This window comes from Zosterops lateralis (assembly GCF_965231275.1).
Source record: "Zosterops lateralis genome assembly, chromosome: 2".
Lineage (NCBI taxonomy): Eukaryota > Metazoa > Chordata > Aves > Passeriformes > Zosteropidae > Zosterops > Zosterops lateralis.
Window position 1 is genome coordinate 39,354,143 of NC_139763.1, and position 27,845 is coordinate 39,381,987.

The window sequence follows — 27,845 nt, forward strand, 5'->3', positions numbered from 1 at the left end:
TAGCAGGAGTGTAACATTCGGAAGAATTTAACTTTAAACAGATGACAAAACACTGTATTAAAAAATGTAATATAGAATGTCTTCCTAAATAGTCTTTATTTGATATATATACTTAACTGCCAGAAGGTCCTTAAGCATAACCAAAATAGCGTTACAAATAGTCTGGCTTCAGCAATCACAAGAGCACATCACAAAAAAAAAAAAAAAAAAAAAAAAAAAAAAAAAAAAAAAAAAAATTATGCAATCATGAATTTTGTAAAGGAAGAGTCTGTGTTCCTGAACTAGTGAATTTGAGGTACAAGTGACATTCTGACAAGGAACCTGCTTGAGGCATTAGCTGGTCAAGGATCTTACTGTAGAGCATGCATTAGAGATCCTATAACCTTGCCTGGACACATCTCTACTTCATGCTTACTACAGTTTCCCTGGCTTCAATAGTTAAACAGTCCTTTGGAGCCAGAGGGGTCATTCTTAGACTAGAGTGAATGATAGCAGAATGTTCATAGTTGTTTCTCTGGTTTTGGTTGTTGTATGGCTTTTTATGTCTAAATATATTTTATATTCAGATTCACATGCTCAACTTTAAACCTTTAGTCCATAACAGTACAATGCTTTATGAATCTCCTGTTTTTTAAGGAAGGTTGAGTTGATACATATTTTTTATCTTAGTTTAGAATTTGTATCTGATCTCTTAAAATCATAGGAAGTTGAGAGTTCTCCAGTTCTGGGACAAAAATGAGAGCAAAAGAACCTGTTAAAAACACCACTAGAGTCCAAAAATGCAGATTAAATAATGCAGCTTATAAAGCCAGCAGTGCTGCATCATTCGTTGTCTCTCATGCTGCTGGAGATTGCTGTAGAGTGTATGAATATTGAGTCAATGTTGGTGTGAACAACAATTACAAGAATAATTGTGAAATGTGTTGTCTTTATTTTATCTCAAGTTCTAAGACAATTCAAAAACAACCTGAACATGAAAATTATTATCCTGAAAATAAGACATTGGAATAAAACCAGCAAATGCTGGTTGTCTTTTAGAATGCTCCACAGATCTTAGAGTAGAATTGAAGACAAGGAAACTCAGTTTAATCTCCATCATGATTTAACACCAGCCAGCAGCTCAGCCCCATGCATCCTCTTGTTCACTCTCCTTCAGTGGTTGGGGCAGAGGATGGTCAGAATGAAAGTGAGAGAACTCATGGATTGAGATAAAAGTGGTTTAATAGGTAAAGCGAAAGTCATGCACACAAGCAAAGCAAAGCAAGGGATTCATTCACCACTTCCCATGGGCAGGGAAACCATCTCCAGGAAAGCCGGGCTCCATCAGCCGTAACAGTAACTTGGGAAGACAAACAGCTTGTCTTTAAATATTCCCCCACTTCCTTCCTTCTGCTTCCTCTAGCCTTATATGCTGGGCACAAAGCCCTGTGGCATAGGATATCCTGGTGTTCCATTGGGATCAGCTGTCCTGGCTGTTTCCCCTTCCCACTCCTTGTGCATCCCCAGCCTGCTCCCTGGTGGGTTGAGAGGCAGAAAATGCCTCTGTGCAAGCACTGCTCAGCAACAGCTAAATCATCCGTGTGTTACCAACACTGTTTGCAGCACAAATCCAAAATAACACCATAGAAACTATGATGGGGAAAATTAACTCTGTCATAGGCAGATCCAGTACAATATCCTTGGCTGGAAACAAATAATTAAGTCAGCATTAAAGCCTGAGGCCATGAACTCTTCACAGCAGACATTTTTGCTTTGTGCCCAAGATACAGCAAGTGGAGCCTGGATTCTTAACAAAATAGCATTAATTCTATTTATATTCAAAATAGAGAACATTGCATGTCCTATTTCTATTTTGGCTCTGAATATATAGTATAATTATGCTTTTATTAATCAGTGCTAGAAACAATCTCTTCAATATTTATTTCAAGTATAAAGTTTGATGGGGTTTTTTTTCCAGTAGAAATACTTGCCAGGGTTTATTCAAGGTGAGTATATAATGTAGACTAGTGTATTACAATTCTGTCCTATAAGCAATGTCCAGTTTTCTTTAACAATACATTTTTCTCTTTCTGCATAGCTTAGATAATTGATTTCTTAGTAGAGAGGTTGTCAGAAAACTCATTTGTTTACCTTTTTACATTTCCAAGTATGTGAGATAAAGTGTTCTGGAATAGAGAAAGGTGGGATTTTTTATTTGTAAAGCATTTCTTATGTCCATTAATTGGATTTCCTGATTTTGTTTTATTGTTTTGTGTTTTGTTTTTTTAAAAATCCTGTGATGCTTTTATTAGAGGCACTATAAAAATCATACAAAACCCTGTATGTAATAGAAGGAGGAACAAAGTATCAGAAGAGCAGAAGAATACAAAAATCCTGAGAGAGAGGAAAAATCAATAAGCTGGTGTCATTTTGTATTTGGTTGTTGTGAAACTTGTTCTTTGTAGCACAAAGGGTGTACAAAGGAAATACTTTTAACAGCCTTGAAGAAGCTGAATACTCGAACAATGCAGGTTATTCCACAGTTTGTTTGTTTGGTGAAGAAGACCAGTTGGAGCAGGATGCACTGCTGTTGCTCTGTCTTTTCCATCAGAGTAGGCTGCAGAAAGCTTTCCCTTCAGTGGGAGCTGACTTGAACAGCCAACAGCAGTGAGGATTCATTTTGCTAAAGGAAATGGCTAGATAGACTACAGCAAGCATATCTAGCTTTCTGATATGTTTTCCAGAAGTTATCTTGGAAGCTGCTGGCTTTAGGAGAAGACATGTCTAATAAAATATCTCTCTTGGTCTATTCTATGTATCACATGTTGCAGTGGCCTAGAATTGTAGAAATACATCCACTTAAACTCAGTGGGCAAATCTAGATTAATTTATTGAGATGCTCTGTACCAAGAAAATAAACTTGTTTTCATTGTTGGAAAGAAATGACAAAATCAAGAAGGCAAAGGTTAAATAAGAAGATAAATGAAGTTAATCTATACCCAGATCCTATTGTTTGCATAATTTTGTATATCGAGTAGTTAATAAGAGGTTCTGACAGTCATTTCAACTTGTATGCATCAGTCCTGCAAAAGCAAAACCAGAATTTTAACAGGATGACTCTAAACCCGAGTGCAGTATCCTGGAAAGAGTAGAGCTTCTAATACCCTTTGGTATTTTTTTATGAGGATGCTGGCTTTAAGTTCTCAGTACCTAGACAGAATAGTAATGAATGTTTGTTTTTATATGGATTTTTCATTATAACATGTTACAGACTAGCTGTCTTATTTGAGTTGCATACGATTCCTACAAAGACTGTCTGAATACCAGAGTTGAAAACCAGGTGCTCCAATATAGTTTCTCCTAGATTCTTTTTGTAATCTGTTCCCTTGCACTGCTGTCTTTGCCCTGTCCTGGATGAAGGAAGGATTGAATGCTGCGTCAAATCTTGTAGTGAGGGAAGTGCTAGAGGTCTGTGCCCTTAATCCCACTGATCCTCCTTGGAAAAATTCTTATCTTTTCCTGACAGCTTGATAACCTTTCAAGTAAGTCACAGTTACAAAGAAATAAAAAAAAAGAGTGTCACTGTTAGTTGCTGACTGATAGTGAGCTGTGCCTCTGCCAAAAAAAAGTGTTCAGTGGCTACTAGCAAAAGGTCATGTGGATGAAGGTGGGATTAATACCATAAGTCTTCTAGGTGACCAAAAGGGACATGACTATCAGGGAAATGGTCCATTTCTGTTAGTTCCTCTTTGGCCTTCCCAAAGCAGAATTGACAACATAGTGGAGGGTGGCTGCTTGGTGACTGTTATTGTGTTACACCTGCTTTTTCTGCTCTGGCTTCTTACCTGAGTTTGCTTTTGCCTTGTCTCTACAGCAATGAAAGGAATTATTCCAGATTTTTAAAAAACCTCACAAAACTATGAAATTGTATTGCATTTCACACCTAACAAAAAGTTCTAGTCAGATACTCTGAATCTTCTCCTGTAATTAATTACAAGGAAGGAAAAAAATACAAGCTCTGTCAGCAGGAAGACAGGTGTATAAATGTAATCAGATGTTATGCAAACCATTTGATACATTTTTAAGTGCCAGTGGTTTGAATTCATTTGACAAGTATGTGAAATGCAAATGATCCTGCCCACACATTTTTAGAATAAATTAAAATACACTTAACATCATATTTGTTAGACTTGTTCTAATAGGAAGGCTATGTGCTCTGAAGTGTGTATGTGTGTATTTAAATGGCATTGTTATTCCACCTGCTCTGAGTTGAATCCCAGCTGCTTTCTAACCACTGTTCCATTTTGCCTAATTCAATGCCCTTCTTTTAGGACTCAGATGGTGTGTCATTAAAAGTGAGCTTTACTTTTAAGATTTTTTGCTAAAACATTTTCCTTGTATCTTAGAAATTTTCAGGTAAAGGAGTAGTCTCTTCAAACCTGTCTCATTGTTCTCCTAGAGCTCTTTGACATCCCAGAACACAGGCTGAAAAACTGGCCAGATCCATTTGTCCCTACACTGTCTGTGACTGAAAGCACACAAATGTTTCTTACTAGATTTTCTTTCCTAAGAAAGGGAAAATCTTCTGATGAGATTTTTTTGAGTGCTACAAAGTATTTTGCCTTGATTTAATCATTCTGTGGACATTTAAAGCCTGATAACTATTTTACATACTTTGAGGAAGCCATATAGTATAGCTGGTAGCACTGCTTGTAAATAGCTGTATGGATTAGGGGAATAAAGAAATGGCATAAACTGCAGTCTTTCATTTCCATCTCCACTCCTGCTTGTGACAATCCTGTACACATAAAATGCATAAAATTCTATTTAGTTATCTCACAGCTTCCCTCTTTCGTGTTGATAAATATAATTTTTATGTACTGTAAAGTTTAAGTTTTAAATAATGTAAATAGTTAAGGCAGCATCCCAGAGATTTGCATTGTCAGGGTCAGGATTGAAATCTTAGTCTCTAACTTCTATATCCCCTGCCAAATTCAGTAGACCTCATGGCCCACAGTCAATTAGTCTCTCCATCTTAACAGACTAATAATGCTTGTCCTCAAAGGAGATTTAAACTGCATTTTCTTCATTTGTACTGCACTTTGAAAGTATTAGTTGTATTTGGATGTGACCTAGTGTTACTTTAGGGTCTCTTTTAAGCTTCAATATGTGTAAAGGGTCACAGAGGAACATTTCTGAGTCACAGAAAAGTATTTCCATTGCATATCCTGGCTGTTCGAAAGTGTGGAAGAGAGCATCTCAGAGTATGTACAGTGCTCAAATAAGAAGGCACATGAGGAAGTGTGCCTAGCCAGAAGGATTTTTTTGTAGAGAGAGAAGTAAGGAAAAAAAATTTGAAGATGTACACCTATGCTTTTGTTCAAACTGAGCATTATGCATTTTACTGTGCAAATATTTCAAGAAAGGCCTCTGGAAGAATCACAAAGCTATTCCCTATAAGAAGATTTCTTCCCTTGTAACTTCCCATCATGTGCAAGTCTTTAGTATCATTGTGAAAATTAACTAGTTCTGGACTGACTTTGAAAATCCTCTCCTTTTTAGATTTTGTTTTAGATGCTTAAAAACCATTATCTCTTTTCTACTTGTTTTGGTTGTATTAATATGGATGTTTTAGAAAACTGAAGTAGCAATTTTCAAACTTTGGTGTTTTTCTTAGATTTCTTAAAATTCTTCAGAAATCTCATGTGAGTTGCTTCATATTTTGAAAAAGTCAGAAGTCATCATATTTTTCTTTTATATATATATATTTAAGGTAAAAGATCATCTGTATGGATTTATTACTTCATGCTTTCCAAATCATGAAATCTACCTGTCTGTGTTGAGTCTAGAAAATTTTATGAAGTGAAATCTATTATTGTTTATTCTTCTTAGAATATGGTTGGTTTTGTTAAATATTATGAAGATCTTTATTTTTGCCATACAAAGTGCTGATAGACATCACAATATAGAAACTTGTAATTTAACTCAGTGTTTTGAATGCATCTTTCTTATTTTATATATCCGTCTAGGTTGCTTTTACAGTTCTGTTTGATTTAGAAGCTCTTCTGAAGATCTGGTGTTTGGGTTTCACAGGATACATCAGCTCATCTCTTCACAAGTTTGAGTTGCTGCTTGTAATTGGAACCACTCTCCATATTTATCCAGACCTCTATCACTCTCAATTTACATATTTTCAGGTATGATCAGCTACTTTTACTTTTTACTCTGTATACCAAATTAAAACATTACCCATGCACATAAATTTCAGTTTTCTCACAGTATTGACTCATTTTGAGAATAACCTTAAAATAATAAATCTCTGTTTGTAACTATTTTCATTGGGTGGTTTTACAAAAATAGGATTATTTCTAACTTTGCTGAGAAGTGCTTTCTGTTATCAAGAACTCCCATTTCTTATCAGAACTGCCCTGTTCAGTAAGTTCTGGTTTGTTTCTTCATTTTTCTTCACTGAGCCTTGACCTTTTACACAGCCATTTACAACATCACCTTCCTGTAGTGTCCACCACTACTTTCCTGGCTGCTCTCCCTGAGGCCTCAATTCACTTGCTGTTGCTTCTCCAAATCCTCATCTCTGTGGCAGTCACATACTAAGCTAAGTTACTGTGGATCTTCTGAGGTAATGTCTCAGAATTTTTCAGAATCATCTTAGACCTGGGTTTCATAGCTCTCCAGCCATTCCTTATCTAGAGGGAAAATGTGTTTATTGAGGCTCTTCCTGAATTTTCACTTGGAGAAAGAGCAGGAAAGAGAGACAAAAAAAGACTGATTAATTCTGACTTATGATTCTTCTTGTCCGTGAGCCCAACCAATTCCCCATTCATCCTCCTTCAAGTGCTTAGAGTTGATCCAGTTTTGGGAGAAAGCACTGGGATTCATTATGTGTTATGTTCCACAGTGCTTAAAAAAGGGTTTTTTAAAGAACATGTATATTAAAGGATTCATATCTGCCCATTATTCAGCAATAGATTGGCATGGTGAATAAGTAATACTCAATAAGGGAGAATAATAAATCATCAGACAGAGTCCTGTCAATAAATGTGATTAGTTATAGTGACACATATTGTAAACATGAATACAGCATGCGGGAAGCAGTCTCCCCAAGTGTGGGTTGAAACATAATGGCCTTTTCAGATTTCTGCAAATGTCATCCTGTGTTTTTTCTAAATGGTTCTGCAAACTTTCTCAAGAAAGTTTTAAGATGAAAAAATCTATTTTGTTTTCACCTGATATCACTTGAAGACTTTTAAGTCATTTTAGCTTTGATTTTGCTGCCCAAATATGGAGAATGTTGTTACTCAATGCAGCATGATACATCCAAGGTGCAAGGAAGCATGATCTGTCAGGAGTATCCAATTGCACTCTTGTGTTGAAAGGACACAGGGAGCATAGCTGGGAGCTCTCAGTTAAAGCAGTCAATAACTTAGTTAATAATTAGTTTGTATTAATTAGGACAGAGTCCACTCGTGACTGGTGGTTTCTTCATAAGAATTTTCAGCATAAATGAATGTTGGACTAAATGGATGACATCATCAATAACTCACAGGATTGAAAGTATAATTAAAATGTGGGCAGATGCTGATAGTAAAATAATAACTCTTTTCTTTTTAATGGATTTAATTAGTTTAGTGGAGCAGTGGTTGTGGTGGGTTTTTTTAATTACACAGTGCTAGCTTTTATGACAGAAAATTTCAAGATGCGATTTTTTTTTCCAAAATACACAAAAGACATATGTTTTCCAAGCAGAAACACCTGCTACACTGAAATATTTGGGTTGTATTTTGCAATCCAAATCTCCTAGGAGGTGAATGATTGGAAGGTTGCAGAATACCTTTGATGTCAGCATGTAAGGTACACACCATATTCCTCTACAGTTAAATTCTGGGCAAGCTAGATAACACATTTTCAAATCAACCAAGGTCAAAAAGTCTTTTTGACATGAATACGTCTTAATGTTAGGCAGATTTCCAGGTGTTTAGGTATTCATGATGACAGGGTAAATGTGTTCCTTGTCAGCCAACACAACAGACTACTGAAAACGAAAGTCCTTCTTGACACATTCCAGGATAGCAAGCAAGAATTATTGTTTAGCTTGTCTAGTCCTCCTTGCATACATTTCAATTTGCATTATTCATTGGTCTGTATCATTACCTTTTGCCAACACATCACTCAGTCTTTACTACTACTGTCTGTATTGGCTACTGTCCATCCTCCCACCTATCTTCTTTGCATTTGCTGTGCATTGATTCAAGACACTTTCCAGAGCCCTCTGTGAAAGACTTCAACAAAGGACTGTTACATAGCTATATCTGTAGGACATAAAATTAGTGGAGAATTGATTCTGCATATTATTCCAGAGATCTGTAAGGAACCCGCATAAAAGGGTTTAAACAGAATTTAACCTGCACTGGACTGAAGAGATGGTATTGTATTTGTGCTTGGGGAAAATACTGCTGAGTCATTTTCTGAATAACTATCATCCCTTGCAGGAGAGGTAGCCATTATTTGTAAGAAAGCTGTGGTTTCTTTTTTGTATTATTCATTTTGATTTGGTTTTAATATATTTTTATATTTATTCCAAATAGTGCATCTTCTACAGCTCCTAAATTTAATACAATTTGCAATCCAATTACACAAAATGCATAAATTCATTAGAGTGTACTTTTGCTAGATTCAATTTGTTACCTAATGAAAATAAATGAAGAAACCAAATAGTATCAATAAGATTAGTGTGTTGCTTAAAGGTCAATTAAAGTTCCCCAAAGAAAGGGAAAAAAAGTAAGGCACATAATTGAGTTTATCTAAAACACCACTCGGAATACCAACTAGCATGAAATCTTCTCCCCACTGGGGTCTGTGTTGAAACTAATATTGATGGGAACAGAGCTAACATTTACACCATGAGTAAATCTTGTAAGTAAGAAGGCACTGTGTCTACATTTTAATATACTTGGAAATCTCACTCATCTCACTGTCTGCCATGGTAACCAGTTTCATGTACTCAGATTATATGTAATATAATGTAATTATATGTAATATAATTGGTCATGATACCAATAGGAAAGAAAGGGCTTTATCTCACCTTGTACTAATGTTGTGAAAATTAAACTGTCTAGTGTAACCACTGAATCTAGGACCCTTGTTTGTCATTGAAGACAATGGATGTTTATCCCATCTCCCCATCCCATGAGTTGACTGCCCTTTGGTAGTTAAATGTAGATGACAAGCATATTCTGCATACCTTACAAATGGGTAGGGAGATGAGCTTGTGAAATCCAAAGGTGTACATTATTAGCAAGCTACAGCGAACTCACTGTATGAATAACTTCTGCCATACTTATTTTCTTTCCAGGAACATCATAGCAATTGTATTTGACTTGTATACAAGATCAGACAATAATTGCACTGTAATTCCTACCTTCCAGTTTCAGTATGATTCTTGTGTGATACCTTGGAATAGAGAGGCTTTTTCTTCCTCAGAACTGCAGAATCTCAGTTGCTTCATATGCTGCTGTCCGTTGTCTTCAGCAACTACTGTTGCTGCCACTGCCTCTTGTTGATACTGATGTTTGTGTCACTGTGTCAACATCAAGGGCAGAAATAGAATCAGAGCTGTCAGCAGCTCTTTCAAAGTAGACTCAGCAGTGAATGGGTCAGGAATTCCACACAAGATCAAAGTTTTACTGCTAGTTCTGAGAGGTGTCAAATATGTCAGAGGCAAGCAATGCTGTTGTGAGATACTGAGTTCCTCTGATACTGAGAAACACGACCCAAAATTTCCCATGTCATATATAATATGAAATAATATGTTCATTACCAAATTTGCTAGGTTATGGGGTATGTAATGCCAAACAATTTTGCTTCAGGTCACTGAAATAGAAGGATGATCTGTGAAAGAAGACTTGGCAGTTCTTTGTGTGAATATGTAACCTGGTATAACAAGCATCATAAAATCAGAGAAACTGAAGTTGCAAGTGGCCTTTCAAAGCCATCTCATCGAACCTGCTGCTCAAGCAGAGCTTTCATCAGACTGTTCAGGGCCCTATCCATTTAGTATAAGAATGAAATTTTAACAGTGATGTTAATCAAACTGGAGCCATTTCAACCTAGCACTTCAGTAGATTCTCAGCTGCTAAATCTAGACTGATGCACTTTGACGCCTGTCTGGAGACATTCTTATGTCTGGTAACACCCTATAAACCTCCTTTGGTCTCTAATTCCACATTACATTCATATTTTATATCTGTGGTATGTTTTGTCTATGTTCTTTGTTCCCTATGTTACCCCAAAACCGGCTTCACCAAATTGCATTTCTGCAATGATTCTACATGATCGGTGAGTTGACTATAGCCTTGGAGGCTGGGTCCTCCCATGTCTGTACTATCATCCCATGCTGTATGCCTCAATGCTGCTTATGTTCCTAGTTTTGTGGTTTTAACCTAACACACAACCTGTCATCTATTACAAGTGGTGGCAACTTGGTATTTATTGGTCTGCAAGGCTGCAGGTCCCTTTTTAGCTATTAATGTCTGATACTTTGAAAGTTTTTTTAGTAATGTGATAATTAAATAGTTGATACAGTTGCATTTTTCTCTTTCTTTGCAGGTTCTTAGAGTAGTTCGGCTTATAAAGATTTCTCCTGCTTTGGAGGATTTTGTGTATAAGATATTTGGACCAGGAAAAAAACTTGGAAGTTTGGTAGTATTTACTGCCAGCCTTTTGATCGTAATGTCAGCAATCAGTTTACAGATGTTTTGTTTTGTGGAAGAACTGGATAGATTTACAACCTTTCCAAGGGCAAGTATAAAAAGCACTGATTATTCATTGCTTGTCACTATTTTCTTATTGTGGATATTTTCATTCTATTGATGGCAGACTTGGCAGTGTTTGGTAAATGATTGGACTCAATGATCTTAAAGGTCCTTTCCATCCTAATGATTCTGTAATTCTGTTGGGTTTAACCTGGTCAGTAGAGCTAAACATTACACAACCACTTATTCAATCCTCCCCCTGCAGTGGGATAGAGGAGAGAATTGGGGGAAAAAAAGTAAAATTTGTGGGCTGAGATGAAGAAATTTTAGTAGGATTCAAATGGAAAGGGAGACAATAATGATCAAAGAATTAGAATATACAAAATCAGTGGCTCACAATGCCATCATTGATCACTATATGTTGACTGATGCTCAGCCAGCTTCCAATCTGCAGCCCTTAACCAGGTTTCTCCTAGTTTATATAGTGACCATGTCGCCATATGGGATGGGATATCCCTTTGGTCATTTGGGATCACCTGTCCTGGCTGTTTCCTCTCACAATGTCTTGTGATCCCTCAGCTGGTTCACTGGTGGGGTGAGAGGCAGGAAGGGCCCTGGACCCAGTGCAAGCACTGCTCAACTAAAACATCAAGGTTTTATCAAGATCATTCTCATCTTAAATCCAAAATGCAGCACTGTTTTAGCTACTAGGAAGAAAATCAGTTCTATCGCAGTCCAAACCAGGACAGATTCTATCATATTTGCTATTATATTAACAGTTTTCCTTTCCTTCTGAGAAACATGAAGCAATTTCTCTCCATATGTGTAGATTTTAAAATTGTATTTTCTGGGTGTAATCGTCTTCATGTAGTCCTTCTGTAGTGAAAACCATCTTTCCTTGTGATAGGTATTCTATTTTTGCTGTCAAGGGAACACAGAGAAATTTTACCCATGCACCATGATGATGATGCAGCACAGCATATGGCTTAACAGTACTCTATCATTACAGGAAGAGGATTCAGGTCCATGGCCATGAATATGAGCCAGAGAATTTATATAAAATATATCTACAAGTGATTTATATCTTCATACTATGAAAGTGGTTGTTCTTGATTTGTACAGGAATGCTTGTTTTACACAGGGTTATAAAACCTTTCTGCATTGACAAAATAAGTGTTTGCCTTTTGGGTATAAATAATGGATATTTATGGGCATTATGTTAATTCAGAACAGAACATTGAGAATCAGTGAAAATTGGAGCTAATGTATTTATTGAAGCACACTATTCTGAATGAAAATAGTGCAATTTCTTTAATAGTGGATTAGACTGAGTGTACATGGATTGGTTCCAGTGACAATTTATTTGTTTCTGTCATTCCAGTTTGATTATCCAATGTATCTATTTTAGTAAAAGTGCATTGGTTGGAACAATTAAATAACAATGAATAAAGCAGCCTCAAGGGTCATGTATTTAGCGAACAAAATAGCTAAACAACAATTTGTAATTATCAACCTGAACTTGATGTATGGGAAGCTGGCCATCCAATGTGAGACAAAAAAATGCCTACCCACAGGGTATAATGTAACACCATGCTTTCTGTTTTGGAAAACATGCTTAGAAAAGCAGCCACTAGAATTAGATAGTCAGTATCATTCATTAAATGCTGAAGAAAAAAAAAAACAAACTTAAGCTTTCCTAATTAAGTCAGGTCTCTAAATCAGGTGATATTACCTCTATATTCTATTCTCAATTCCCATGAACAACTTTTGAAAAAAACTGCAGGTTTAAAATCACCATGGAATTTTGTTTTAGAATTATTTTATTATTTATGTAAAATGTCAGTGCAGGTCCTGAAATAATAGTTGCAGCATGATCAAAATAAGACAGGATTGCAATCACCTTCACGTTTTAGCCAGATAAATTGATATAAGTACCTGAGAAAGATCTGCTTGCAATGAAAAATGTCTAATTTAAATCAATGCATTAGTACAGTTTTGGATTATTTGAGCATTTTAATCTGCTGCCATTTAAGCTTCAATAAGGGCTTCTAGCATGTAGAGTTTTAACAGGTATATGTAAATACTAAATACATGTTGGAAGAGTGAGAAAATATTTTCTCCAACAAATTGTACAGTGTTTCTACAAACAGAAAATGTCTTTACTGGTCTTCTATTTTACAACTTAATTACTGGAAAAAGAGAAGAGCTGTTAGGAACAATAGAAATGTTTCAACAATACTGAATTGAAATGTTTTCAACATTTTTCATATGATAGCCAGAAGCAGGAGTCCCTCTTTATTTTTTTTTAATGTATGCATATTCACCTTGTTTTATTTGTTTCAGAAGTGTAAAATTTACAGTATGTGGTTTCTTTTTGTAGTGTTATAGCAATGCATCTCTTATTAGATTTAAAATCAGTGAAAATTTTGTACTCAAAATTGTGATTGATGGTGTGAAATAGTGGCATGCCTCTGAAGGTGTGTGTCTTCCTAGCAAAGTCTGGTTCTCAGATTTCCTTCCCTGAAGAAAGATCACTGAATCAGTTTGCAATAAGACAATTATAATTATTTTCAAAACTTGACTGAAGACATGCCATATAACATACAAGATTGTATGAAGTCTGCAATACCAGAATTTGCTAAGATAAATTATTAGGAGCTTATCCTCAAAGAAGAGCAAACCTTAAATAGCCAGGACTGTTGCTGTGAATTTTTCAGTTACAAATACAGAGAGGACAAGCATTGTAACAATGATGGTGACACTAGAGGCTAAATTTTGAGTTTGTACATTAAAGTGCTTTCTACACTGAAACAGACAAAACCTAAAATCATTTTGAAACTAAGTGCTTTATAAGAGGGCACAGTATGGGTTTTGGAACAAATAGACCTCCTCCTTTTGCTAATGCCTCTAAATTGCATGTTTTCACATGGTTTCCTGATGAAAATCAATAGGCACAAGCTCACTGTTGCCATAGCTACTAATTTCACCCTTCTTTTGGCCATTACAGCTTGCCAAATGGACTGGCTTTCTCTCTAATACCAAGTACAAAAATATAGATGTTTGCTTTACTGTTTTTAACCATCTGCTATCTCTTATTTTTGCACGTCTTCGTAGGCTACACATATTGAGCCATGAGGAAGGACAGGGGTGGCTGGGGCCCCTGAAGAAGGCATAGGTGCAAGGTGGCTGCTGAGAAAATTCACTGTATGGAGAACAAAACACATTGTTAGTGTCTCTGACTTCCATGCCCTGGTTTCTTTTGGAGTTTGTGGCCGTGTGCTGACTGCTCTGTCTCAGTTTACAGTTAGGAATGCTGCCCTTCTTTTAAATGGGTCAACAGAAGATGAAAGCCAGACCCAGCTGATCACAACAATACCCCACTTTTCACAAAACCAAGTGTCTGCTCCTAGCCTTGACTTTGGAAAAAGTTTATGATGTGAAATATTAGTTCAACCTAAGCAACACCCATTAAAAAGATTAGCAATGCACTCTTAATCCCCTGATGCAGTTAAAATCTCAGTATTGCTGCCGCATTTTTAAAGGATGGCTACTCTTCTTTCAGGGCATTACAGAGCCCTCATGACTGTGTCAGGAGGAGAACATATGTTTCTGCTGGTAGAACAGTTTGCAAGGATGGTACAGCAATGTCCTAAATCCCATTAACTTAATTTGCAGAAGCAATCCCTATGATTGTAGAACTGCTTCTATGAATTAAATCAGTGGAATTTGGTCCCTAAAATTTTGTGGACAAGCATCAGTTGAAAGACAAGTACATCATAACTGTAAGTAGTAATTTGTGTGGCACCACCCCTGTAACAGTTGGAACAAGATGTCAGAACTGGCACTTTGGCTCATACAGTCTACCAAACCTTTGCCAATTTTACACTATAAATAAAAAGGTAGTTTGACTTCCATCATCAAAACAGCTCATTAAGTAATAGGGCATAAATACTCAAAGAAATTGACAGTCTTTTCTATAACACAAATTAATTCAGAAAATCACCATTTGCATAAATTTCTGTCTCATCTTCACAGATGTTGATTCTGTCAGCTAGTTGCATTTCAAATTAATTTAAAAATAAACAGTGGGAGGTACATCTTTCAGCTAAAAATAACTTGCTCCAAAGAAGATTGCTTGGTGCAATGCACATATTCATTGTGCACTCCTTATTTACTTAAAAATAATGTTTTGCATTATACTGGAATTTAATGTCATAATAAAATGCTTAAATTATATTGAAAGGCAATTTTATAAAACTATATGCTTTATGGACAGCTGGTTTGGATGGAAGATTATATTTTTTGATACTAAAAGAATATCTTCTCCACATTAATCTATTATTAATTGTATTAATGATGAGCCTACAACAGAGTACTGAAGGTATTTTTATACCTAGAAGAATTAAGTAATATATATATTCTGAAAAGCAGTAAGCTGTGGTATTTAAGTGTGATTCAGAAGAAAGGATGCTGCACTTACTCAGTTTTCCAGTCCCTCAGGTGCTTTTAAAACCAGCAGTGGGGTATATTACTTAATGTAGTGCCCACCTTATGCTTCAGCAAGGAGCGCCACACCCATCAGGGACAATGGCCACTGGCTCTGAGTGCAGGCAAATGACAGCTGCCTGGTTTAGCTTCAGCTCCCCATTACAAAGGGAACCTGAGACCTGAGAAGCAGTGCTGGGCACTGATGAGGTCATTGTCTTCTTCACCCTAAAGCACCTCTGGCAGATCTAAAGGACGCTGAATTTTCTGCTTCTTTCATGCATGCTCAGCTGGCTACAAAAGGCCTTTCCTAGATAAAGATCCCAAATGTTTTTTTCTCTGCATGTCTTGCATGGGGAGCAAATTATTTTTTTACAAGGAAAAGAACTAATAATAAGAATTTGTAATTTTGCGCAGTGTAGAGTTGGTGCTCGTGGCTGGGAGGGGGCACATTTGAAGGGAGACTGCAGCTGCAGGTTGGCAATGTGCTGGTTAAGGCCAAGATTACTGGCAGAAACAAAGCAGAGGGCACTCTGCAAATTTCAGCCCTTGTGCTTGGCCTCTTCAAATACATGACATATCAAGGACTTTAACCACCCTAAAGAATTTACCGAAAAGTAGTTTCCAGCATTTTTATCTGCTGTTTCTAGTTCATCTAGCCTTTGTGGGATCTGCACGTTCAAAAGAAAGCCTGGGACTTTACATTTGGTCAGGATGTTTCTGCCGTAGAAATAAGTCTGATGCTTAACTTCACTCTGAATGTGTGTGATTGCTCATTTGGATGCCGTGATCTGCTCCATGTTCATCTCAGCTTCACTTCTTGTAATTTGGACTTGTAGGTTTAAGCATCTCTGAAAGTTTGATTAGTGTGAGTTAATTCTGAAAAGCAGCTGTAAAAATAACTCTCAAACTTCTTGGTCTTAACTGAGTAGAGTGTTTGTGCTTTTGTCTGCTTCAGAGTGCCACAGAACACAGCAGCAATAAGAAACAAATTGGACTTTGATGAGGGGCTTTTTTGTGTGAGTCAGCAGGCAAATAACTTATGGAACCCTCAGCAGCTAAATGTTTGTGAACCCTGTAACAGAGTAAAAATTCACAGTTCTTCCTTTGAATATGGCCTAGAGGCAACATGATTCAGTTTCTGCACTTTAAAATATGTATTATGTAAATCAACAGAGGAAAAAAAGCTTTAGTGCTAGGATCCTTTTCTGTGGTCAGTGAAGGAATGGACAGGCAGTATCAATAGTCTTCTAATACTGCTTAGTTGTCAACTTCTTTTCTGCTTCCAGTGAACTTTCTCCAAGGCAATCCCTGGGTACAACATGGAAATTGTCCTCTCACACTGGGCACTCCAAAAAGGCAATGTCTTTTACGCAGTGTCTGCATAACAAAATGCACTGGATTAGATTGTCCCTACCTTACCCAGCCCCGTTACACGAACTGATATATGCTTTGTACAAAGTATGCTTTGTAAGTGCACGCTCTCCTTTCAAATTTTAAGCAGATAGCCCTTGATATACACTTGATTTCATGATACAGAAGCAGCACGTAGCAAGTCATGCCACATCCTCCTTGTTATTTCAGATAGTTTGAACCAGCTTCTTGTCACCAAATATTAGCGTTGATAGACATAGCAATCTCACATAGGGCCAAAACTAAGTGCTGTGTGCATGCACATGGACAGTCTTCTCTAAAGTAAATTTTCTTTTATTGCAGGTGAGTGGACTTCCCTAAGTGTGGGGATATAACCTAAATGGTTTTATTTGCATTGGAAGAAATGTCTTAGAGAAATTGTTTTGTTTGAAAAACTCTTTATTATAAACTTGAAAAAGAGCCCAAGCAAACTATTTTCCTGTGGGTTATAATAATAATATAAACTTGAAGTCTCCCACACAGTTATTTTTGCCAGCAGCTTTAAAAATTAATTAGAACTATTTCATTGTTTCTCAAGCACATAAGTTTGTATAGCTACATGTTTTCAGCTTTTCCAGCACAGGTTTTGGCTTAGGGCAAGTTGATGAGAAGGGCTGTCTGGATACTGTTTTCTCACAGGTTTGATGAGAAGAATCCTTTTCTCTTTGTGCCATTGCAATTAATGTGTTAATCTGCCGCTGCTGGGCATGGTGAGCACAGATCTAATACATCCTTGTAACTGTGTTAACATTTTGAATTCTAGGAATCCTGTTACATGTAAGCTGCATTGTTGTTTTCAGTTTCTAACACTTTTTTGTTATGCATAACCTTCAGTAAAATACCAGCTTTGATCTTTGTTTAGAAAGAGAATACTTTCAATGTCAGGCAAAAGCAAAAGAAACTTGTGCAGTGGTTTGGCCCCATTGAGACAGATGAGACTGTCAAGATATTTCACGTTGATACCGTACTCAAACTTCTGTTTCCTAGGCAGTGTGCATTCCTCAGTGTCTATGTAGGATGTACATCTTGCAGTTACACATTGCATGAGTTGAGTTCAGTTCTGGTTGGTGCTGCAGGCCCCAGCTGGGGTTTCAAAGGTGTCTGAGTTCTAGGCTTACCCAATTTAATATGTTCCTATTGCTAAATAAATAAATTGTTTGAAATGTTGCCATTATTTCCTCTATTTCTGACATATATACCTGGTCTCAAGGAATTGGAAAATGTTATAGGAGTAGTTCCACAAAAAATGCTCTTTACAAAATATAGAGGAAAAGTCTGACTGGCTGAATCAAGTGCAGGTACAGAGACCTTGCTTTGTGTTGGTTAGTCTCATCTGTGGAGTGCCTCAAATGCTTTTCCTATTAAGATAAAATAACTTATGGTCACATTTAATTATAATGCTTCATTATAGGTATATTTAGAGAGAGGAAACATGGGAAAAAAAGCATAATCAAAAAATCCCAATACAGTATAATATTCAAAGCAATAGTCTCTGTTGCTCGGGATATTTATCCTATTTTTTCAGCCATGAAGAAAACCAAAAGGTTCTTTGTATGGGCAAATGAAGCTAGGACTGTGTTACAAATTGAAGATTACAATTCTGTCAAGTTCAAGCTATTTATTTCTGCTTTAGCTCATGAGTAGCCTTTCACTTGGCTTTAAAAGTTAAACACATTTGTTAAGGTTTAGAAAAAGCAAACCAAAACAGGTGTGTGTCTCTGTTAAATCAGTTTTAAGAATGTGTCAGTAAAACCGTATTAGTATAATTTGTTAATATGTCTGCAATTCTATTTCTTGCAGGCATTCATGTCAATGTTTCAGATTCTTACACAGGAAGGATGGGTGGACGTCATGGATCAGACACTGAATGCTGTAGGACATATGTGGGCACCAGTAGTTGCTATTTATTTTATACTATATCATCTTTTTGCTACTCTGGTAAGTTTGCATATGCAGATGCATTGTGTTTCATTTAGTTTTGAACTACTCTCATAGCTCTTCTATTACTTATTATTCTCAATTAATTAAAAGTAATTGTGACACTCATTTTTAGCACAGGCAGCTTTTAGCATGGATGTGGTAGAATAAATTTACCCTTCAGCCATGTGACACGAGGTGATGAACTTTGTTCTGGTGTGAGGTGTTGTAATTCTTAGATCCAAGTCACACTGCCAGACTAACAATATGTTATCTATCTTGTACCTTCACAGTTCTAATGATTTCAGAATTAAGTGATTTAATTTATCATGTAAAACTGGACTCTTCAGCTTTTATTGTGTTCTCTTTGCAACAGCAATTAAAGTGAGAAGTGTAAAACCTTAACTAGTCATCCCTACTGTCCTGTTGCCTGATACAAAATCAATGCATGAAAAATATATGATATAGTATATCAAGCAATAAATGATGAGAACTGATATAGCAGTTTCTGCATATAAACAGAAATGTGGATTATATAAAAAAAACCAAAACCAACTTTTTTTTTACACATGCATTTCAAATGGGATTATTACATTCTTTTTATAGAGAAGATTGGAAGGAAAACATCTCTTTGGTTAGCCTGTATCAATAAGGGCTTGCTACTTTATTTGAATACCAACTCAGAGAAAATACCACAATTAGGAAAATAACCATTTTATGCACCCTTAAATCACTCCTACTATTGCTCATTTTGTATTTTCATTTCACTGCAGGTTTTGATGCACTTAGTCTCATTTTCACTTTTTTCATTCAATTTTCTTTCTTTGCTCAGATGTCTACTTACATAAGATACTAACTGTATTATTACAATCTCCACCAGCTTCTATCATCTTCTTTTTCTTTACAGTATATCCCATTTCCCTTCTAAAGACTAAATAATTAAACTACAATTGTGGGTGCAGTGGATTCCTTCATATGGATTGAAAACTTGACCACTTTATAAATGGCAAAGGGGTGCATTTCATGCTCTTAGAGCTACTTAATCACATCTAAGTAGAAGCCAAACCAATGTATGTATCAGAAGATATATAGGACATATAATTTGCTCACAAGGGTCAGAAAACACAACTTTTCTTGCTGGAGTGATCTTTTAAACTCCTGAGGGATTGAAGTTATACAGCAAAAGGGAAGTGAGTTTTTTTCATAGATTCGAAAGCAGTTAGTGGTAAGAGAATCTTACTGATTTTTTTTGATTCTTCATGAAGAACATTTTCTAATCAGGAATCCAGTTTTACTTCTTACGTGAGTACTAAGCAAGTTCATAAAGTAAAATAGTGTCAAGTGACCTCTCTGCTACAAAGTCACATCTTAATTGAGAAATAATTTATCTGTAAGAGCAATTTTAGTATTCTGTTTTAAGTTTCCTATTTTGAAAGAGTCATCTGGGACTTCTGTATTTGTTTACTGAAAGCACTGATTTTGCTAGGACCAAAGTCACTTTTCAGTACACCATCTTCAATCCTTTTGCAGGAAATTTGCATTTAAATACACAGATTTGCTTTGCTCTATATGGGTACACTTTTCTTCTTATTCACCTATGCAAATTCTACATGAATGAAGAAACCCAACAAAGACAACTTTGCGAAATAATCTGGGCTTACAAAATTGTGGTTTCAATTCTAAGATCTTTCTCAGACCTTGGAGGGGAAAACTATGTAGGACAGAGTTGTCTGTAGGCAAAAGAAATTTAAAAGAAAACAACATGGAACTGGGAAGGGAGCATGAAAATGGTTGGGCTGCTACTAAAACCAAAAAGAAGCATTCTAAGAATAAACAGCCATCAATGAATAACAAGAGTAAAGTCAAATGAAAAAATTACTTTCACCAACCAGCAAAGGGGGACAATTAGAATTGAGAATGATAGTTGTAGGCATTTAGCATAGCAGACTTAGAGACTTGGAAAGAAATTAATAGGTTTCACATAAGAAGGCAGAGAAAATACGAAGCTCAAAAAAGACTCACTCTCTTGGAAACAAGGACTGTTATTAGTTGAGATGGTGGCAGGGGAATTAAACAAATAAGTTTGCATTTAACTTTTCTTTTGTGGTACATTATCTTTGGTTCTTGTTGGAAAAACGCAAAAAGACTTATTGAAAGTCTTGCCTTGCTACTTTGCAGTGCATGAATCAGCAAGACTGTTAGGGGTGATATATTCATTGATTTCTATACTTCTTTTTAGCATGAAACTGAACTTCCTTAACTGATATGCTTTGAGCAGCATCTAGTGAGTGTCATAGAATGAACAGGATATCTGAAGAAGGAAAACACCATACCATAAAATCTTAACAGAATTATAGCAAAATTCTTCATTAGCATAATTTTTGATTAGGGATCAAAGTAGTTTCCATAAATGCTTGTTGGTCAAAAGGAAGGACGAAAGTCAGAGGGTCCACAGACAATCAGAAAGTTCCACTTAGCATGGAAATTAGTATGTTAGTCCCTGACCTACTATGTAAGCACATGGCAGTGGGTTTTGGATAATGAAGTAAGGTGAAAGGGAAGAGAGACATTAAAGAGGTAAAGATGAATTAAAGAAAGAAAGAGAGACAAAAAGAAAGAGCAAAAGAGATCACTAGTGCTGCTTCCAGCATTCATCCAGCTGGCAGTATGCTGAGCCTGCTTTCAGCATCGATCCAGTAGCATCAATCTATCTCATGAGATCTCCAGGGTCCTGAGGATGATTATCCAGCTAGTAAGTGTTGATCCATCCATGTCAGTATGGCCAGTGGGAGGTTCAGGGTACTGGAGACTGCTGCCTGGACTTGGGGAGAACCCGTTTTATGGACAGGTTTTTCTCTTTCTATGCTAATTAATTATCATTCACAGTCTGTTCTTTCAGGCCTTTCTGGAAATGGGTTAGAAGGCTTTGGGGATCTTTGGTGGCGCCAGTCCCACCCTCTAGTCCATGCCTATGCCATGCCTATGTCCATGTCAAGTCATTCTTGTGCTTGCGCTGTTCTGTGTTGTGTTTTAGCTGGTGGAAAACTGCTGCCCTGTCTCTGCCTCACACCTGTTTTCCATCAAAACCTTGTTCTTTCTCATGGCATTTTAATACCTATAGTTCTTGATTATTATCAACAACTTTTGCCTGTCAATACTAATAGTCCTTGGCTGGCTCCACAGCCATCCAGTTATTGGAGTGTGAGACATACACATTCACCCCTTCTTCTGGGAATTGAGAGCTCAACCAGATCTCACTTTGGACCACTGTTTACAGGATCATTAGAGAGTGGGCTTTAGTCATAGTCATCTTCCATCCTGGCCACAATTTGAGTCAGTAACTTTCTTTGAAGGTTCAACAACAGAAATATTATTCCTCTTGGCTGTTTTGTGGGCAAGAAAAATACGTTTCCCAGGCTTTTCACTTAAAATCAGGTGCTCATTAGACACCTGTTAATTCCTGGGAAGAGTTAGTGTTTCTGATAAGCTTAAGAGGGGCTTAGTCTGACTGCAGTTCATCAAGGCCGAGGCCTAATGAATATTTCTCAGATCTTAGTGGGGTCTGAGTGGGATGGGGAGGTGCACCACCACAGGCTATCCTGAAACTAAAGTCAACTTCTCTGGGCCTCTACATTGTGCTAGGTATTATGTATTTTTCCAGAATTCTGGCTTTCATTGCTGTTCTGAATGCCACCTTTACTTCCACTGTTCATAGTGGTTGGTTGGATCACTGAAAATTATATGATGTATTGTTTATGTGGCACATACAATATCACTTTGAATAGCTGCAGGAAATTCTATGTGTTGCTAAAACCAGCTTCTTTTTTCTGATTTTTTTTTTCTGAGTACTGACATTTTTTTCATTTATGAACCAGTCCTTCCTATGTCTTCTTTGCCTTTATAGTTCATGGAGTGAAAGAAAATCCTGCCTTGGAATAAAGTCTACTTAACTTAGATGCAGTTTGAGTTCCAAACTCTTTGTCTGGTATAGTAAGCCCCACTTCTGTATAGGTGGGGAATAAATTTCCAGTGTGACAGGCAAAGTTACGCTTCATTTACAAGTAGTGGCAGAAAGTTATGTTTGCTCTGGTTGTCACTCAGTGGTCCAAGACCACAGAAAAATTCTAGGCCTGTAATTCTTTTTTAAAAAAAGAGTTAGGATACCTTCTGGTACGTCTCTGGATTATCAGAAATTGGGTCCCCTGTAGAAGCTCAATGTGTTTGAGGATGTTTGCATCGAACTTCAGAGACTAAAACCTTGGCAGTTGCTGGCAGCTTGACTTATATATGTGTGTTGCCCTGATATTTTTCAGCTTTCTGATGTTTTCATTTTTGTAGTGGAATCTCTCACAGATTTTCGTGTAAACAAAAGTAATATTATTGTAAACTGTTCTTCTTGCTTACCATTCCTCTCTTGAGGAGGAACAATTAATAGACTTGTAGTTTGACCAGTGTAGTTGGAGAGGTGTCAACCTCATTTGTCCAATCCATGGTCATTGTCCAAAATCTATATAAATCGAAGTCGAAAAATAAACGCCCCTCTTTTTGCCCTGATGACCTGACTGCGTGAGTGTCGTTCTTTTTGTGTCCTATAGCGACATATGTGTACATATTTACTGCCTTAGATAGAAGTTGTCTGATAATACATGCTGAACAGTGGTATCCTCCCTTACCTAACATACTCCTGATTCTGTCTGTTTCTCAGCTACATCAGTCACTTTTTCAGCTTCTTCAGCCTCTGGTCAGCATCTGTATGCAAGGAAAATGTAATATTCTGATACTGATACGCACTTTATTTTCTCCCTGGGATTCCTCCTCCTAGAAACTTATCTAAACAATATTTAATGTAGAGTAAATGGATGCATTTGTTTTTCCTCTTTTGTGACATGAGTTTCCTATACATGTGATTCATGCAAATAATGAAGCAGGTTACTTTTCTTCCAAAGTGGAGTTAGCTACTTTTCACAGTGGCACTTTGAGCATAAAAGAAGTCCATAAAGTCCATCTTTAGATGACTGAAAAGTCACACCTTAATTGAAAGCCACTTTTGCTTTACAAGAGGTTTTAGGATTTTGCTTTGCATTTCTTTTATTATTGTTGTTGTTATTGCTATTATTGTTGTTGTTGTTTTTTGTTATTATTTCTGATTCATTTTCTCTTAATGCAAAGTACATTTTTAATGAGTATATTGTTAAAAATACAGAATGCATTGGTCATGGTTTTTTAAACTCATACTAATTGTATTGTAAGAGAAAAAAAAAATTACTATTTGCAAAATGTCTAGCATATATATAGTAGCAGGTGATCTTAGTTCAAGAGATCTCAAAGGCAAGAATCCCACTTATATCAGGGATGGGGTTTCATTTTTCCATGTTATTTAACAACACTTCTTAGGAAAAATAAACCTTAACAAATCACTTAAAATTGTTTTGTAGATTCTACTCAGCTTGTTTGTTGCTGTTATTTTGGACAACTTGGAACTTGATGAAGATCTAAAGAAACTTAAACAAGTAAGAATATGTTTTTATTGTGCTTGAAAGAAGCTTCAATAAGGCATTTTACTTTACTGGTATTTTGTGTGGCAAAAGATGGGAAATATCTTCATTATAATGAATAGAACAGTACATGTGGAAGTGAATAGCATTATTTTTTTAGATAGTTTACTATTGCACAACCTTAAGGAAATATTAAGATACCATAAAAAAGATGTAGAAATCGGGTTTAGTGTTCAATCAAATTCAATTTAGATACTCTTGTAATTAAAAAAAAAAAAAAAAATCACAGCTAGGCCATCTTTTTGCTTATAAACTAGTGAAAGATATCACTGCCCATGCTTTATGAGCACAGCTCCACTGCAGGGGAGGGTAATGGGAGAGGGTGCACAGTTAGGAAGCAGTAGAGCACACTCTGGTCAATGTGTTAGAGGAGGACTAAAGTTTCATGGAAGAGTTAACTTGCTTGATTGATTCTCCTCATTTGGGGACCAAGAAGTCATTTCTCATGCCTGAAATCCCAAATGTCAATCACATAAAACAAATGTAAATAGAGAATTCACATTGGCCTTTTTGATGCTGTGCACAAACCACCAGAAAGGAAGGTATCCATACCTTTAAATAAATACATAGCTGTACTTTAATTTGTACAAAGAGAAGCAAAGTCATCAACATTTCCCTATTTCATGCATGAAACAGCATGGGCTAACACATAGGAACTTCTGGCTTGTAGCATCATATTTGGCTTGTAGCCATCATTTGCTGCTTTTCTTCATCTTTCATGTGCATCAGCAATTGTCACAGAATTATGTTTGTTCAGTTCTTGAAAAATAATCCCCCAAACAATTGAGATATTTTACATTGAAGTTCTACATGACAATATCATACACTAATTTTTCTTCATAGAATTCAATGCAGAAATCAATGCTGCTTTTGCTGTTGTAGTATTAAATATCCATATGTATTGCAAACTTGAAATAAGTTTAAAGGACAAGTATTTGCTGTGGCAGTGAAACAAAAATACTGGATTTCAGTTGATCAGTTTACATAAGTGAGAGATCTTACAAAAGACTTTGGGATGGCAGGATAGTCTTGAGTATGCAAACTGAGTAGGCCAAATGAAAGGCATTCATTTTTCTCTTTACCAGTCTCAGGAGGTAAAATGATCTGAAATAAAAATGTCTCAGATGTATGGTAAGCAATGTTGTATCATACTGATAATCTTACAGGAAAATTTTCATAGTGTTTCATGAGTTAGGAGCACAAATCAATTTTCCAAAGTGAAGAGCTTGAGATGTGAAACCCAGTGGCTTTTGTGTGAAACATAGCATCTTTGATTTATAAACCATTTTAAAAGTCCACGCCTTTGCTTATTAAATGGCAGCAGTATGGTAGCAGTATGCTTTAGCTGCCTGCTTTGGAAGTGGTGAACAGAAAGTAGTAATGAGAGGCCACCACTAGCAATGCTTGCCACATTTCAGTCTGAAATTTTATTAGCCTGGTACAAACTCTCTGTGATAGCAACAGAGAACACTTAAATGAAAGACATAAATAACTTTTTTTAAAAAAGTCTCTCAACTTCAGAGCTTTGAGATTGCAGCAGCATAACTACATGAGAGTGGTGCTGGGCCAGAACAAAACTGCTGCCCCAGCCATCAGACCTTTTAGCTACTGTGCCACTGACAGACTGTCTCCATGACCCAAGAAGGCATTTAACCAGAGCACAGCCATTTGCCACTGGACATACCAGCTGAGTTGACTGGCATCATGATATATGGATTCTACATGCATTTTAATGCATATAATACACCATTCTGATGCATAAAAATGTCCAAGGTGGCTGCCGCCGGTTCATGTGTACTTACATTTTTGAAATGTTTTCATGAACAGTAGTGTCTCCTCGTAGAGACACTAAGTTCTGTTGAATGCATTCTCTTCTGGTATTTTATGCAAACGAATGTTGTACGAAGTATTGCATATTTTAAAAATGCCTAAGGTGAAAGGAGGCAAGGGGTCACTTCCTGGAGCTCAGCGATATGAGATTACTGGAATGAATGTACAACTGTTTCAGTGTGTAGAACAGAAAAGATTTCCTGTGGGGTAAATACGATGGTATCACAGGTTCAGTGCTGACCATGACTGTGCCCTACTGTGCTGAAATATTGGTTGTCTTATCTCAGAAGATAAAGCAAAAAGAGTTTTTTTAATTGAATCATATTTTGAGTTTTCAATTTAAAAATGGATTTTGAGAAGAAGCGGGATTGTAAGGTAATTATGTTTTAATCAAGACCATTTCCATAAAAAAATAATCTGTTTTGCTGCACAGAAAAATTTTTAATGTCTATATTTAGAAGATAGATGGTGTTCAAGAGAGGAGTCAAATAATGCAAGCTGTTAAGGTAAAAGACATTGATTAGTTGAAAAATTTGAAATTGTAATGCTCTCCATCTTTGGGAATGTATTTTTTCCCTTCCTTTATGGGTTGTAAAGCTCAAGTCCCAGGGCATTTTCAGATGATGAAATACTGAATGATTTTTTAGGAAGGAAGGAGAATATATTTGTGCCAGAAATCACACCTACCTAATTATCCCTTTTGAGCTGTGTTCTTCTTAATTATGACTTCATTTCTTTTCTGAAACTTGATAAGAAAAATTTTATTACTTTCAGATTATTGGGAAAGGACTAATTCGTTAATATTTGCAATGTACTCTAGAATGTAAAATGGTATGTAAACACTTGCTATTTGTGGTGCTTCAGTAAATGTATTTAAATATTATTAAATAAAAGCAAAAATGCTTTAAATGACTAGGAGATTCTAAATAAGATTATAATATAATTTATTTAAAAGAAAGTAAATACCTTTAGAATTAAATAGGCCAGTGCAAATTTAGTTAAGGATATATGTCATGATTCAGTTTTTAATTACCCCATTACATAATATTAATTCCCAAAGTCTGGCATCAGTACAAAGAGTAGATAGAGCTCATTTTAATAAGCCACTAGACCATTTATTGTACAGTGTGTGATCCTCTGCATTATTTATTGCACAGTATTCAGGCTTTGCTACAAAGACAAAACTATTAATCTCCTTTCTGTCTTTTTTATGGCGCCCCTCATAAGTATGTAGAACAAACATAAAACTTGTCAAAGATTAATTTAAATGATGTACTTAGTGGCACATGTACACATAAAAATAGAATCTGCTTTTCCAACACACCATTCAGCTGGTGTAAGAACAGAATCATTCTTTGTATCCTTACGGCTCTATTGATTTGCAATGCATCTCCCAGCCTCTGCCACATCTTGTCCATGTCTGCCATCATAGCTCAAGTGAAAAGTGTTTCTACTATGGGTCATAGTCACCACCTATCTGTGCAATAAACTTGACCCTCTGGAGTGATCCAGACTGACCCTAATGCCCTACTGAGTCTCCAGGTATGACATTGAGCTGCTCATCTTCCCATGAGGCCCTTTTCTCTGGCATTCGGTACATCAGTTATACAGATAATATCAAACTTAGGCACAAGAAATCTATCAAGTACAATCCTGACTTCTTTCTCATTCACACCTGTCTTCTCCACATTCTCCTCAGACTATTGTCACGAAGCAGAAAAGAAGCAGTCTTTTGCCTCTTGTCTTTTGCCTTTTGTGGTAAAGTGTTGACTTTATTTTTAGCAATTCATCACCCTTAACAGACTTTGAAGCATGGCTTTCTCTTGCAGCAGCTGTTTTAACTTTTCCCATCTTATTTTCCACATATTTACTGATTCCATTGTTACATATTTCTATC

General features: G+C 36.4%; 1 protein-coding gene across 4 annotated transcripts in view; it reads left to right on the top strand.

Moving 5' to 3' along the window:
• Nucleotides 1-27,845, top strand: part of NALCN (sodium leak channel, non-selective) — a 242,598-nt gene that overhangs the window by 129,478 nt on the left and 85,275 nt on the right. For all 4 annotated transcript variants that reach the window (XM_083883453.1, XM_083883452.1, XM_083883454.1 and 1 more), the window contains 4 exons: nt 6,009-6,176; nt 10,603-10,794; nt 18,447-18,584; nt 23,999-24,073. In XM_083883453.1, the coding sequence (XP_083739579.1) occupies nt 6,009-6,176; nt 10,603-10,794; nt 18,447-18,584; nt 23,999-24,073 (573 nt within the window). The remainder of the gene's footprint in view (nt 1-6,008; nt 6,177-10,602; nt 10,795-18,446; nt 18,585-23,998; nt 24,074-27,845) is intronic.